The sequence below is a fragment of the Procambarus clarkii genome, chromosome 63, assembly GCF_040958095.1.
Source record: "Procambarus clarkii isolate CNS0578487 chromosome 63, FALCON_Pclarkii_2.0, whole genome shotgun sequence".
Taxonomy (NCBI): domain Eukaryota; kingdom Metazoa; phylum Arthropoda; class Malacostraca; order Decapoda; family Cambaridae; genus Procambarus; species Procambarus clarkii.
Genome location: NC_091212.1, coordinates 29636316 through 29650507, shown reverse-complemented (window position 1 = coordinate 29650507; position 14192 = coordinate 29636316). Strand labels below are relative to the sequence as shown.

General features: G+C 47.8%; 1 protein-coding gene across 1 annotated transcript in view; it reads left to right on the top strand.

The window, feature by feature from the left end:
* The window catches only part of ema (C-type lectin domain containing ema), a 198941-nt gene that overhangs the window by 137963 nt on the left and 46786 nt on the right, over positions 1–14192 (top strand). Inside the window, 3 exon segments of the mRNA XM_069308827.1 lie at positions 4462–4613; positions 8834–8994; positions 9246–9382. Coding sequence (XP_069164928.1) covers positions 4462–4613; positions 8834–8994; positions 9246–9382 — 450 coding nt within the window.

Here is a 14192-nt window from a genome sequence, read left to right as displayed (position 1 = left end):
GGAATCCCAGTTCCCCCTTGCCGGCCATCCACCCTTCAGTTCTAAGGCTGATGCTAGAGGCAGACGTCGTGTGCTCTGGCTCCAGTGATTTTCCAGCACTGTACTTTGTGTGTGATGATCGTCTTCTGGGGGGGGGGGGAGGGGGACCTAGGGTTCCCTTCCCTAGGTGCCCTGTAAGGAAGGTTGCCCCGTGGGGCCACCTTCCACAAGTTCCTCGGTTCCTGCCTCTGCTGGGCCATTTTTCGGCTGTTTTTTTTTTCGGCTGCCCTTTGGGTGCTTGGGTGTTTTGTTTCCCTCGTTTACCTTAGGGTAAGAGGCAGTTTGCACCGGTAAGGGGCGCAGGGTGCTGCGCAGCTTGTTTTCACCATTCGTAGTGGCTGGCTCTGCTTCTTTTGGGTACGCTGTCCTCTTGTGGAGTTTTATTTTTATTTTTGTTGTGTTGCCTGATTGGGGGGGTCTGCCTTGATTCTTGCCCCCATTGTACCTGACCGAGTACGGTTATATCTTCTGATAGTACCCCCCTGCCAGGTCCCCGTGAGTGTACACATCCCTGGGGTTCAGCTTTAGAGTTTTGCTTGATAGTTTTGGGCGCCGGTTAGCAGTACCCTGCCTTGGGATTCCCTGAGCGTGAGTTCCAGAGTTCCATCTCAGGACCCTGGGGAACCCCACGGGGCGCACGGGGTCCGATGGATGTGGCCCCTTAGTCCCCACTCGCTTTGTGCAAGTTCAAGGGTTGCTCTGTTCCCTTGTCTCAGGGTGACTCACTGTTTTTGCGTCCGTTACGCTGCCTGTTGGGTCGGTGACACTTTCGACCCAGAGTACTGCAAGTTTCGTTGCTTGCTGGTGACTCACTTTACCCAATCTAATGATCTTATGCGAGTACAGGTAGCGCAGGCATGGTGTGTGGGCTTTAGGTTGTTTTGACACACTAGGTTGGTTGCTCACCCGGATGCCCGGGGCTGCCCCGTTTTGCTTATAGGGACCTGGACTTGGGGGCGATGGTTGCTTCGGTCTTGATTCAGTCCACACCCCTCGTCCTTTCCCTGCTGTGGTTCATTCTGGTTCCCCTCCCCTGCTTCTGACCCCGAAACGTCTGAGGGTTTCGGAGTCAGGGCAGGGTTTAGATGGTCTTGAGACTCGGGCAGTCTCAGGGGATGCCCCTTCCGGTGTAGCGACGGAGGCATTCGAGTCCAATCTCCTTGCCAAAACCTCTGGGTCTGACCAGTGGGCCCCATTCCATCCAGCTTTCATGGCTGGGGCCGTTCCTCGATCCGGTGCCTTGGGCTTGGTGCCTTGGGCTTGTTGCGGCTCGCTCGTCGGCTACCTCGTTGAATCTGTTTGCGCCGATCCTGCAGGATGCGGTTTCGCCATTTATGCTTCCTGGCTCGAGTGTCAGCAGGCGGTGCTTGCTTCCTCTCTGGAATCATCCTGGGCTCTGGCTTTTAGGATGTCTTTGCCTTTTTGCCCCCTGCTGTTTGCCAACTCTGCAGTGGTGCAGTATTTGCAGGCTGTCTCGGCTAGTTGTCGTCCTATGTCCGACTTGTTGGTTCTCTGGAGGCCCCGGGAGAGGTCTTCCCAGAGAGGTCATGCCTGGGCTCGGGGTTCCATCGGGGTAGGCTGCTGGTGCCAGTTTTGGGACCGGCCCCGCCGTCTGGTTGGCACAGTGTTCGCTCTGTGTGAGGCTCGGATTCTCGTAAGGGGTGTCGGCCCTTTCGCGGTTTTCCCCATTGACGGGAGAGAGGCTTGTGTTCTGTTCGCCCCCGGGGACCTTGCGTCAGGCTGCTGTGTCGCCGGCTTCCTCTTTGGGTTTTTGGGGATTCAGTGTTTTGGTGCCTGCCCGAGCCCTCGCTTGATGTGTTCACGGACGCGTCGTCTCTCGGCTGGGGCTTTGTGACTAGTGCTCACGAGGCCAGCCAGGGGCGGTGGGGTCGGTCCTACCGACGGGCCTACAGCACGGTGCGGGAGTTTGCGGCGGTGTGGTTTGCTTTTCGGAGGATTCGAGTCACCCGCGGATTGACAATCTGACTCCATTCAGACTGCTCCCCGGTGGTTCATTGTCTGAACTGGGGGGGGGGGGGGTTTGATGTGGTCCTTGGCTCTTTGGTGCTGGTTGCTTCGGGTGACTTGTCTGCTGAGTTCTCGGGGTTTGGCTCTCCTGGCAGTTCACGTGCAGGGGAGTGTCCAACATCTTGACCGACAGCTTGTCTTGTTTCGTTCCCCACTCCATGGAATGAACGGTCGATGCCGACTCCTTCTGTTGGCTATGCCAGACTTTCGAACGCCCCGAGGGGGACCCCTTCAGCTGTATGTCTTCCGCTGTTGGCGCCCATCCCCGACTGCAAGGCCGTCGGGGTGGGGGGTTCCTGTACCTCTTTCCCCTGATTCAGCTGTTGCTCCAGGTCCTGACTCGCTTCAAAATGTACCAGGGAAGAGTAGTCCTCTTGGCCCCGTGGTGGCCGGCCCAGCCATGGTGTCAGGCGCTGCTTGGTCAGTGTCCGAAATCGGAGGTTTTCTCGCGGCTCCGCCTCTTCCAGCAGATCGGACAGGTGCGTCACGTGGCTGGTTCGATCTGCTCCTCGAGTCTTTGCATATGGTATTTTTGACTTGTTATCATCTCTATTGTGCTCAGGTGGCTTCCTCGTTAGGGTCCCACCTGCGGGCTTCGTCTCGGCGGCAGCATGAAATCTCTTGGCGGTCCTTCTGGTTCTTTTTGACTATTCGTTGTTGTGCTTTGCTTTTGGTTCGGGTGGTGTTGTCCTTTCTCTTGGTTGCTCCAGGACCGTCATCATATGCTGAAAACGGTCGCCTCATATCGTGCGGTGCTGGCGGAGCCGCTTCAGCCTGCTTTCAGTGTTGATGTTACTTCTGCGCCGCCTGAACTGTCCTGGTCATTAGACAGAGTGCTCTCCTTCCTCTCTTCTCAGTTTGTTGTGGCCCCTTCGGTTCAAGATTGTTTCTTGAAGGCACTCTTCCTGTTGGCATTGGCCTCTGGGGGTCGGGGAGCTTCATGCTCTCCTCCGGTGCAGGGGTTTCTGCTCTTTCGGTCGTGGTGATCGGTTTGTTCGTCTGCAACCGTCTCCTTATTTTCTGGTGAAGAATGAGACTGCTGCTTTCCGGAGGGGTCCTTTGGTTGTTGATGCTTGATTGGTCAGGCCGAGGGTGCATTATCCTTTGTGTCCGGTTGTGGCCTTCCGCCGTTATTTGCGCGCCACGGCTTCTATGTCCTGTGACGCACTTTGGGTTGATCCGGTTTCCTTCCTTCCCTGTTCACTGGTGCGGGTCTCCCAGGTCGTCTGCAAGGTTATTAAGGCTAGTCAGCCTGCAGTCTATCCCTGTGCCCATGACGTTCGTAAGTTCACTGCTCTTGCTGCCATCTTTGGCAACATGTCCTGGGCTGACATTCGGGCGCGGGGTTTTTGGCGGTCAAACAGGATCTTGGCTGCATGCTACCTCGTGAATGTTCCTGGGCCTAGTCGGGCCTGTATCACTTTGGGTCGGCGGTTGCAGCCAGTTGTCTTGACTTCGGGTTGAAGAGTGAGCAGCAACCGCCTCCCGGGTAAGTCCCTCTAATTTTCCTCTGTGGGTAGTTACCTCCGGGGAGCCGAAGGGACTTCCCTCAGAAAACCAGCGTTGAATGTAATGAAACGCCATTTTCTGGGTGAGACCCGGAGACTCCCCGGTATGCCCCTCTCCTGTCGGCGATTTTTCGCAGTGTTTTGATGTCCAGTCTCAGAACTGAAGGGTGGATAGCCGGCGTGGGGGTCTGGGGTTCCCCCTTCCCCCTCCCAGGGAGGGGGGAGCTGAGCAGACAGCGGTGCGGCAACGTGTGATGTCGTGCTCGTTTGCTCATTTCTTTTTGGGGAGTTCTATCCACTTGTTCGGCTTTTAGTAGCACTTTTCACCAGAATAGGGGTTTGTTTTGGGACGCTTACCTTTCTGGGTCTCTGACCTGGTTGATGGCAGACATAGAATGCTTCCAACCACACTGGGGTTTCTATAGGCCATTGCTCCCCATGGCTCTCTGAAGTAGGCCAGGTTCTGCCTCATGCTCCCCAGTAGGCCCACAGAACTCCATACACATGACTGATACCAAAGTCTGATATTAGCATATCAGCCTGGTAGCTCCGGGAATCCTCCGGGTCTCGCCCAGAAAATGGCATTTTATTACATTCAATGCTGGTTTTTTGCCAGAACAAAATAATAAATGTGCTTAAAAATAATCCTGGTTACAATTTGCAGTTACCAGCAGTTTCAATTGACAGCACTTGCATTAGTGTTTTGATATATTGAAGTCTTCAAGGCCATCACAGTTGAAACTGATAAATCCCAAGCTAAATTAACTAACACATTGAATTGTTTGGAAATTTGCATTTTAGCATACTGTATTAACTTAAAATATTTCATTAATACCCTCTTGGACAATGATGAACTGATAGGTGTTTGTACAAAATGTTCTTTTAGATAACAGTGACCTGATAGCATGTGTGGTTATTCCTCGGGATGGACAACGCACAAAACGCTTCTTGGTCATTGATGTCATTCAGCTGATCCTCGTAGAACCAGATTTGAGAAGACTAGGTTGGGGAGTTGCAAAATTTGTTGGCTTTTTACAGGTGAGTTTTGTGAGGTATTTTCCCAACTAATAACACTGAAAACAACATTCTATATGTAACATAATGCGCCTGGATTAAATAACAAAGGCAGCATAATAGAATTTATATTCTGTATCTTAGAAACAAAGGTTTAGTGAATGTAATTAAAGTGCCAGGCGCAAACAACCTGACCATGCAAGCGACTTTTCTGTGGAGATCCCCTTCGACTCCCCCAAGATATACCAGGCTGTGTATATATTAGACTGTGGCAACAGTCAGTCGAAGGAGTTCTAGGCCTACCGGGGACCAGAACCTGGCCCCCTCAAGAGAGGCACGAGGAGCAATGGCCTAAAGACACTCCAGTGTAATTGGAAGCAGTCTGTCTGCCATCTACCAGGTCAGGCACCCAGAAAGGTAGGAATTCCAAAACAAACTACTGCTGATCAAATAAATTGCAAACCAAAAGCTGAACTAGCAACAGAACTCCCCAATCAAAACAAAGGAAACAAACATGTCACAACAACCACCGCGCATCCATCTGCACAACCCCCCCCCTCCCCGGGAGGGGGACAGGGGGGGGTCTCAGACCTCCATGCTGGCAACTCTCCTCAATTCACAGGTTGTTGTGACGGTGAACGGTCGATCACCATGGCTCCATTCTTTGCGCAGTGTTGCTAAGCAGTGTTGTTGCTCTGTTGGTGGTGTGAGCCAGGAGTAACACAAGTACTTGGGCTGCCTGCGTGCGCCTAGGGCTACCTTCCCTAGGTGCCCCGTAAGTACTGCCTTTGCGGTTTAGGGTTATCTTCTTTGAGCCTTTCAGGAGCAGCTACCTCCTTGTGGTTCTGTCGCTGCTCGGTGCTTGCTCGCCCTTGGGGTTCAGCTGGGGTGGTTCTTACTCCTGTTTGCCCTTGGGTAGGAGGTAGTTTTGTCGCTGGATGGGGGTGAGAGGTACTGTGCAGCTGTCTGATATACGCATAGTGACTGGTTCTGTTCACCAGGAGTTCTCTTCAAAACTCCGCTTTTGTGGGGTTTTCTTTTGTTTTTTTGATTTGCCTGGTGTGGCGGTAGGACCACTTGTATGGTTTTGGTAACCCTCCACTAGGTCCCTGTGCTCGCACACGTCGCAGGGATTCAGCTTCTAGTTTGTTTGCTTGGTAGCTCTGGGATAACCGGTTAGCAGTACCTCGCCTAGGCTTCCCTTAGCAGTGAGCCAGTGGTTTTCCAGGGGGCCCTGGAAAACCCCATTGGGGCTCAGTGGTCTGATGGAGGAGACCTATGAGTCCCACCTCACCTTGTGCGAGTTTGAAGGTTGCTCTGTCCCCTTGACTCAGGGTGACACTCACCGACTGCTTCCGTCTTGCTGCCTGTTGGGTCAAGGGCACCTTTGACCCGGAGTCCTGCGAGTGGTGTTCTTTGCTTGTACTCCATTCACCCAGTCCATTGAGACTGATAATTAGGTGCAGGCAGCTTTAGCGTTGCATGCGAGGTTCAGGTTGCATCAATGTGCGAGGTTGGCTGCCTTTCCAGATGCCTCGCAGTTGCCCTGCTTTTATTATACTGGTAGTGAGACTCGGGCGGCTTCGGGGATTGCCCCTTCCGGATCAGTGGCAGGAGGCATTCAAGCCTGTTCTCCCTGCCGGAGCTTTTGGGCCACGCCAGCGGGCTCCCTTCATCCCTGCTTTTCCGGTGGAATCTGCTTTTTCTCCTGAGGCAGAGGATTTGGAGGACAGCTCGGTCCTCAGGTCCTGAAGTAGAGGAATTCCGGTCCTGGGGAGGAGTTGACTTGGGGGGGGGACTTCGGGCCCCAATTGACCCTTGCTTGGGTGTTGGTACCCTCTGTGTGGGGCTTGCTGTTACAGGGGGAGGGGTTTTCTTATCCTTCTCCCTGTACACTTTTGTTATGAGTTCGACTCCTCCCCGGCTTCCGTTCAGAGTTCCCTTGGGTTCTTCGATTCCCTCTTTCCGGAGGTTTTTGGCTTCCCGCATCCCACTGAGGAAGGTGATGGGAGGCCCTTGCGGCTTACCTCCTGGGAGACCCGGATTACGCCTCGATAATGAAGCTTCCTTCTTCTGAGTTTGGCTCCTCTTTTTCCTTATTGGGTGCATTACGAGGTGCCGGAGTCTTCCTGGCTGGCAGACTGCCTTTTCTTTTCGGTTGGGGTGTGGCATTCGTTCTGTCGGACCGCGCACTTGAATGGCGGGAGTTGACTACGGTCATTCAGGTTTTCCTGGGGGGCGAGTTGGAGAACCTCAGTGCATGCTTGTTCATCCCCTTCCTTCCTCACGATGTCGGCCATCGGTCCATTCCGGTATGTAGCTGGTTCGATCTTCTCCTCTGCTTTTCGCGTCTAGTCTTTTTGACGCGGGTTTATCACCACTTGTATGGTGATAATGCTATGTGTGGTGTTCAGGTGGCTTAGTTGGTGTCCCTACCTGCGAGTTTCGTCTCGACGGCAATATGAAATTTTCTGGCGATACTTTTGGTACTTGTCTCTTCGTAGGTTGTCCTTCGATTTCTGATCGGGTTGTTTTGTCGTTTCTCTCTTGGTTGTTTCAGGACCATCATTTTATGCCAAATACTGTCTCCTTGTATCGGGCGGCGCTGGTGGAGTCGTTGCAGCTTTTATTTGGGGTGGATGTCACTTCTGCTCCATTCCGCAAGCTTTCTTGGGCATTGTTTCACTTCTGGCCTGCTCATGCGCCGCCTGAGCCGTCCTGGTCGTTGCACCGGGTGCTCTCTTCTCCTCGGTTTGTGGTGGCCCCCCCCCCCCCTTCGGTTCAGAACTGTTTTTCTGAAAACAGCTCTTTTGTTGTTGGCATTGGCCTCTTGGGGTTGGAGGGGAGAGCTTCATGCTCTTCACTAACGCAGGGGTTTCTGCTCTTTCGGTCCTGGTGGTCGTTTCTTCATTTACAGCTGTCTCCAACTTTTCTGGTGAAGAATGAGTCTGCTGCTTTCCGAAGGGGTCCTTGGTGGTTGATGCTTGGTTGGTTCGGCCAGTGGTGCATCATGTTTTGTCTGTGGCTCTTCGCTCTTATATGCGCACCACGGCCTCTGTGGCAGAGAACGCGCTTTGGGTTGACCCGGTTTCCCTTCTTCCTATTCCAGGGCACGGGTCTTCCAGGTTGTCTGCAGGATTATTCGGTCCGGCCAGCCTGTGGTCTATCCCCGTGCCCATGCCATTCGTAAGTTAGTGGCTTTGGTTGCTGTTTTGGTAATATGTCCTAGCTTATCTTTCGGGCATGGGGGCTTTTGGAGGTCAAATAGGGTCCCGGCTGCACGTTACCTTGTTAATGTTCATGGCCCTTCTTATAGCCTTGGGTCACAGGTTGCGACCAGTTGTCTCGACTTCGAGTTGAGGAGTGAGTGACGACTACCTCCCGAGTGAGTCCCTTTCCTTCTTATCTTTGGTTAGGTAGCTCCAGGGAGCCGAAGGGGCTCTCCACAGAAAACCAGCGTTGAATGTAATGAAATGCGATTATCTGGGGTGAGACCCGGCATCCCTCCCTCCAGTCGGCATTTTTTCACGTTTTTGATACTTAGCCTCTGAACTGAGGAGAGTTACTGGCGTAGAGGTCTGAAACATCCACGTCCCCATCCCGGGGAGGGGGGGCGTTGTGCAGACAGATGCGCAGCTGTTGTGGTGATGTCATGTCTGTTTCCTTGTTTTTGATTGGTGAGTTCTGTTTCTTTTGGAATTCCTACCTTTCTGGGTGCCTGACCTGGTAGATGGCAGACAAAAACTGCTTCCAATTACACGGGGGTGTCTTTAGGCCATTGCTCCTCGTGCATCTCTTGAGGGGGGGGCCAGGTTCTGGCTCTGGTCCCCGGTAGGCTTAGAAGTCCTTCGATTGACTGTTGCCACTGTCTAATATATACACATAAGCCTGATATAGCTCCGGCGGGGGGCCTCCGAGTCTCGCCCCGAAAATGGTGCTTCATTACATTCAAAGCTAGTTTTTTTAAGCCAATTAACCCTTTTAATTCGGTATTATGGCTAAATCATCCTGCTTCTAGGTCATAATTACTTGAAACAGATGTGTGCCTTCCCTGATTAAAGGGCAAGATTTCACTCCCCCATACTCACTGATGGGGTAGTCACTTTATTTTAGGGAAAATTACAAGTAATGTGTGGGAAACATTCATAATGTATGGCACTACATATCTGTTGTACTGTTATTGGCAATCTCAGATCATGCAACAGTAAAGCCTTCTATATATATTTGTGACCTAATTCTTCTAGGACTTGGAAGTGAATGGAGACAAAGATGATTCTCGAGTGCTTCATTTAACAATCCATCGGCCGTCAGCATCTTCAGGGGCGACTGGCAGGCCAACCACTCCTCTCTTGGCAGCAAAATTTATATTTGATGATCATATACGATGTATGGCTGCTAAGCAAAGGTCGGTACATTGGTAAATATTTGCTTCATGAAGTAAAATAATGTTTACTATTATAAAATAACATTAATGTGATCCATAAATATTAATATTTTTCACAGCATTGATTGTCTTCAAGTTTATGGCTCTTCTGTTTACAAGATATGTTTGTCATGTGGAAATTTGGTGGTATGATAACTGATTTATTCATTACTGTACTGGTTCTTGTTACAGCAATGTTCATTGTGGACAAATTGTAATGTTTTTATTTTTAGATTAACGAAAGGAAGAATGAAAGCACGACAAAGAAAGTTGCATCAGATAGCTCGGTTATTAGAGCTGCCAGGCCATCTACAGCCTTGCCCGTCACCGCCAGCACATGCTCTTCACACGATGCGACAAGAAGCCCACAGTGAGTCGTCTTCCTATTACAGCATGATCACGGATTCAGTCTCGCTTCTTTATACACTCTCTTTCTCTCTTTATTTCTGCATTACAGTTATGTTAGATTCTATGGTGCAAGCAGTTCTGTTCAACTGAAGTAGCAACTTGATCAGTGCATTGAATTTTTTATGCTTTTTCAACATTTCACTTAAATGGACTTCCAGTAAAACATGCCAAGAATTTGTGATCAGATTAATTTAGGAAAATTCTACAGGCACCTCCTGTTGCTTGTTATTTGGTAAATGGCAACTGAAAGCCAAAAATATTTTTAGATGGTGTTTAGAATTTCACTTGTGTATTTGGTCATTAAATATATTATTAGTAAGGCATTAATATCTCTTCATTGGTTAATTGTCTTTTTATATATGTTCTTTGGATTGAGGATTCCACAAGCCACATTATATGATTGTGGAACTGTTTCTGAGCTATTTTACTCGAGACTTCCTATGGCAAGACAACTGAATGTTCCATTGGATCGAATCAGGATAGGCATGACAAAGTGACATTGTACTCAGACACAAAATGGATAATTGAAAATGTTCCTGCATGGTCATACTGGTGAGAGGGAAGAATGAAGAAACTCAATCCAGCCAAGAGGAACAACTAAGTTTCTCAATTAAAAAAGCTCTCCAAACTTGACATTACAGGAACCTTCAAGTAGTACTTGCCAAATAGCAGCTTTTCACCTGAGCTCCACTAGAAAACAGCATTCTCCCTAACACCAGCCCATCCTCGACTTTTGTACATTCTTGCCGACTGGTCCCTGTAATGGTTTGTCATGCTCCTAACCATGGACTGTCGGATATCTTGTTTTCAGCCTTACAACCCTTAGTTTCACTGTCCAGTGTATTCATGCTATACAGTATACTTGCTAAGGCAATAAAATATGTTTATTTGGAATGCTTTTTATGTGTGTGTGTCTTTTTGCACATCTCATTACTTTGCTCCCTTTCTCAAAGAAACTGGCAAGCTGTTTGTTTACTCCTCAGGTCAGACAGTGTTAGTATTTTATGACATCTCTGCTCACATCCTTCCCTTTGAGGCTCTTTGCACTTTGTGTGCAAAGTTTCCTTTGTGACTGTCAAATTTTTGTGCTTGAAAATGGGGACTTGGTGTTGGAGAAGGTGTTGTCATTTGGTGGTGGTCAGGAGTAGCAGCCAGGTGGAAATGTAGATGTTTGGGGAGAGTACTTCTTGGCAGTTCCTGTGATGTCAAGTAAGGCTTGGGAAAGCTTTGAATATTATCCAGTCTTTGTGGTGTAGTGGTAAGACACTCGCCTGGCGTTCCGCGAGCGCTTTGTCATGGGTTCGTATCCTGGCCGGGAAGGATTTACTGGGCGCAAATCCTTAACTGTAGCCTCTGTTTAACACAACAGTAAAATGTGTACTTGGTTGTAACAACGATTTTTCACGGCGGGGATCGTATTCCAGGAACCTGCCCGAAACACTAGGCGTACTAGTGGCTGTACAAGAATGTAACAACTCTTGTATATATCTCAAAAAAAAAAAAATTATTAGTAAATTTTCTATTGTCATTCTGGCCTGGATTGATAATTTCTCTAGTGCCTCCATATCACCAGCATGACCTAGCAGAGGCACTTGAAAGATCTTAAATGTTTTGGTGCACAATGTTGACCAGCTGTTACTCGTGATCCTGTCCTTCGGAACACCAGTGATCTTACTGTAGGGCTAATCCCAGTACTTTACTCAAATAACTTTTCATATCACTCGCTGCCTGATATTTTCCCTTGTGCCTGTAACTAAATCGTATTATTCCACAATGTGAATTCATTCTGCAAGCAAAAGAAAGTCATGGTATTTTACTATAAATGTACATTTAAAAATTCTTTTTGGAAATTTAAATCTGACAAAATTAGGAAAAATTTGATGTAAAAAGTCAACAAACTTAATTACAGTAGTTGTAAATTAACTCTTCGATTCATTCTCTATTTCCACTCTTCCTCCTCTCTCTCTTACTTTCAATCCATACTTTCTTCCTTCCTATCCTTTTATTTCCTTTTCCTTTTTGTTTTTCTTTTACTCTTTCTTATTTATGACCAAGAATATTTGATTTCTTCATACATAGGCATGCATTATTCACTTGAGCATTTAATTAAATGTACAGATAGTACTTACCAAAAAGTATTAATAAGTGTATAATTTTTTCAACAAAGTCTTAAGATTTATTCATTCCTTACATGGGGATGTTTTAAGTACATATTATAAAAATATATTGCAGATGCAAATTATTTGAGATGGGGTTTGCAGAGGTAGGTTGCTCATTGATGTGATTCTTCAACCTAAGCCTTCCTCACATCCTTTGTACTTCTCCCCAGTCCATCAGCACCATCCTTCCTTGCATCCTTCATGCTTCTCCCCAGTCCATCAACACCATCCTTCCTTGCATCCTTCATGCTTCTCCCCAGTCCATCAACACCATCCTTCCTTGCATCCTTCATGCTTCTCCCCAGTCCATCAACACCATCCTTCCTTGCATCCTTCATGCTTCTCCCCAGTCCATCAACACCATCCTTCCTTGCATCCTTCATGCTTCTCCCCAGTCCATCAACACCATCCTTCCTTGCATCCTTCATGCTTCTCCCCAGTCCATCAACACCATCCTTCCTTGCATCCTTCATGCTTCTCCCCAGTCCATCAGCACCATCCTTCCTTGCATCCTTCATGCTTCTCCCCAGTCCATCAGCACCATCCTTCCTTGCATCCTTCATGCTTCTCCCCAGTCCATCAGCACCATCCTTCCTTGCATCCTTCATGCTTCTCCCCAGTCCATCAGCACCATCCTTCCTTGCATCCTTCATGCTTCTCCCCAGTCCATCAACACCATCCTTCCTTGCATCCTTCATGCTTCTCCCCAGTCCATCAGCACCATCCTTCCTTGCATCCTTCATGCTTCTCCCCAGTCCATCAGGTTTTCTCGCATCTTTTGTGCTTCTCTTCAGTCATTAAACATTTGGAAAGATTCACAATTCTGGTATTTCCCACATCCAAAATAAACTGCCTTTAGCACAGTGTCTGGCACACTCCATTACACATCTTGCATTTATCACAGCTTGTGCATTTTATATTCGCACTACCTTTCAGTTTTGCTGCCATCCCATCGTTGGATTTCTCGTAAGTCTTATCCATTAATAAATATTTGCAGTTTCCTATTCCATCTCCATGCTCCCTAATTTTCCAAAGTACTTCCCAATCAGATTTTTGCATACAAGATAGATTTCCTAAATTTTTCTAGGTTTATCACATTCTGTAGAAAATAAAATTACTGGCTCAATATTTCCATCTAAAGTTTTCTCTCATTTATTGGTTCACTGTTCTCAAGGATTTTCTATAGCAGGGGAACATACATTACCATCGTAAATCACCGTCATCGCTGCTTTGGTTATTTGTCCACTTTGTATTACTGTTGAAAATGTCTGTTTTTGTGTTGTTTTTTTTTAAGTTGTGGCCATAATGTAAACTGGCAGTAAGGAAGGTCACTTGTGTGGGAAAATACTTGTACTGTATTGATAAGTTTGTGTCCACGTATAAGCCCGTGACTTGAGTGAGGCGATAACAAACAAGTCTCCCACACAGTGTCTTACTTATTCTTTAGTGATTTTAGTTATGCTTTCTATTTTTCTTTTAAACTTATTATTTTTATTATTTATTTATTTATTTTTTAGCAGCTGAGGAACTAGATTTATTTAAATGCCAAAGTCAGTATAGTATATTGTGAATTATAACGAAGTGCATTAATTATCAAGTTTTGTTTCATTAGTTTTACTGGATTAAATTACAAATTTATTTTTAAAAATTTCCATAGTGACATCACACCATATGAGGAATAATACACAAGATTTTGTGGGCAAATTTACAGGGCACATGCGACAGCGCTCAAAAAAATGACAAACAGCTTCTCATCTGTCGGAGGCAGGGATCTGGGTCAAGGAAGAGGAGGGCAAGTGTCATTGGTTTGTGTGTTTGTGTGTGTGTGTGTGTATGTATGTATGTGAGAGATTGTATGTAATTACCTAAGTGTAGTTACAGGATGAAAGCTGTGCTTGTGTTGTCCCATTTTCCCAGTACTCTTTATCAGTCTGTATAGTATATTATGAATTATAATGAATGAAGTGTATTATTTTTTGTGAGTTTTTTGTGTGTACTGTGTGTCTGTCTGTGTCTGTCTGTGTGTGTCTGTGTCTGTGTGCGTGTGCACGCTTCTTGTGTGCCCATATAATGTCCATATGTTCTTGGAGTTATGGGTGGTGACAGTGGTAACAATGGCTTTAGATTTTTCTGGGGGGAGTCCCGTCGGCTCCCCAGAGATACACCAGACTGATATGCTAATGTCAGACTTTGGCATCAATCATGTGTATGGAGTTCTAGGGCCTACCGGGGACCACGGCCAGAACCTGGCCCCTTCAGAGGCAAGGGGAGCAATGGCCTATAGAAACCCCCGTGTGATTGGAAGCATTCTATGTCTGCCATCGACCGGGTCAAGCATCGAGAAAGGTAAGCATTCCAAAACAAACCCCTATTCTGGTTAAAATTGCTACCAAAAGCTGAACTAGTGGATAGAACTCCCCAACAGAAAACGAGCAAACTAGTATGATGTCACATGTTACCGCACCGCTGTCTGCGCAGCTCCCTTCTCCCTGGGAGGGGAAAGGGGGAGCGCCAGACCTCTCACGCTGGCTATCCACCCATCAGTTCTTCGGCTGATGCTATGGGCACCGGTTGTGTGCTCCATCTCCATTAGTTGTTTCAGCACTGTACCTA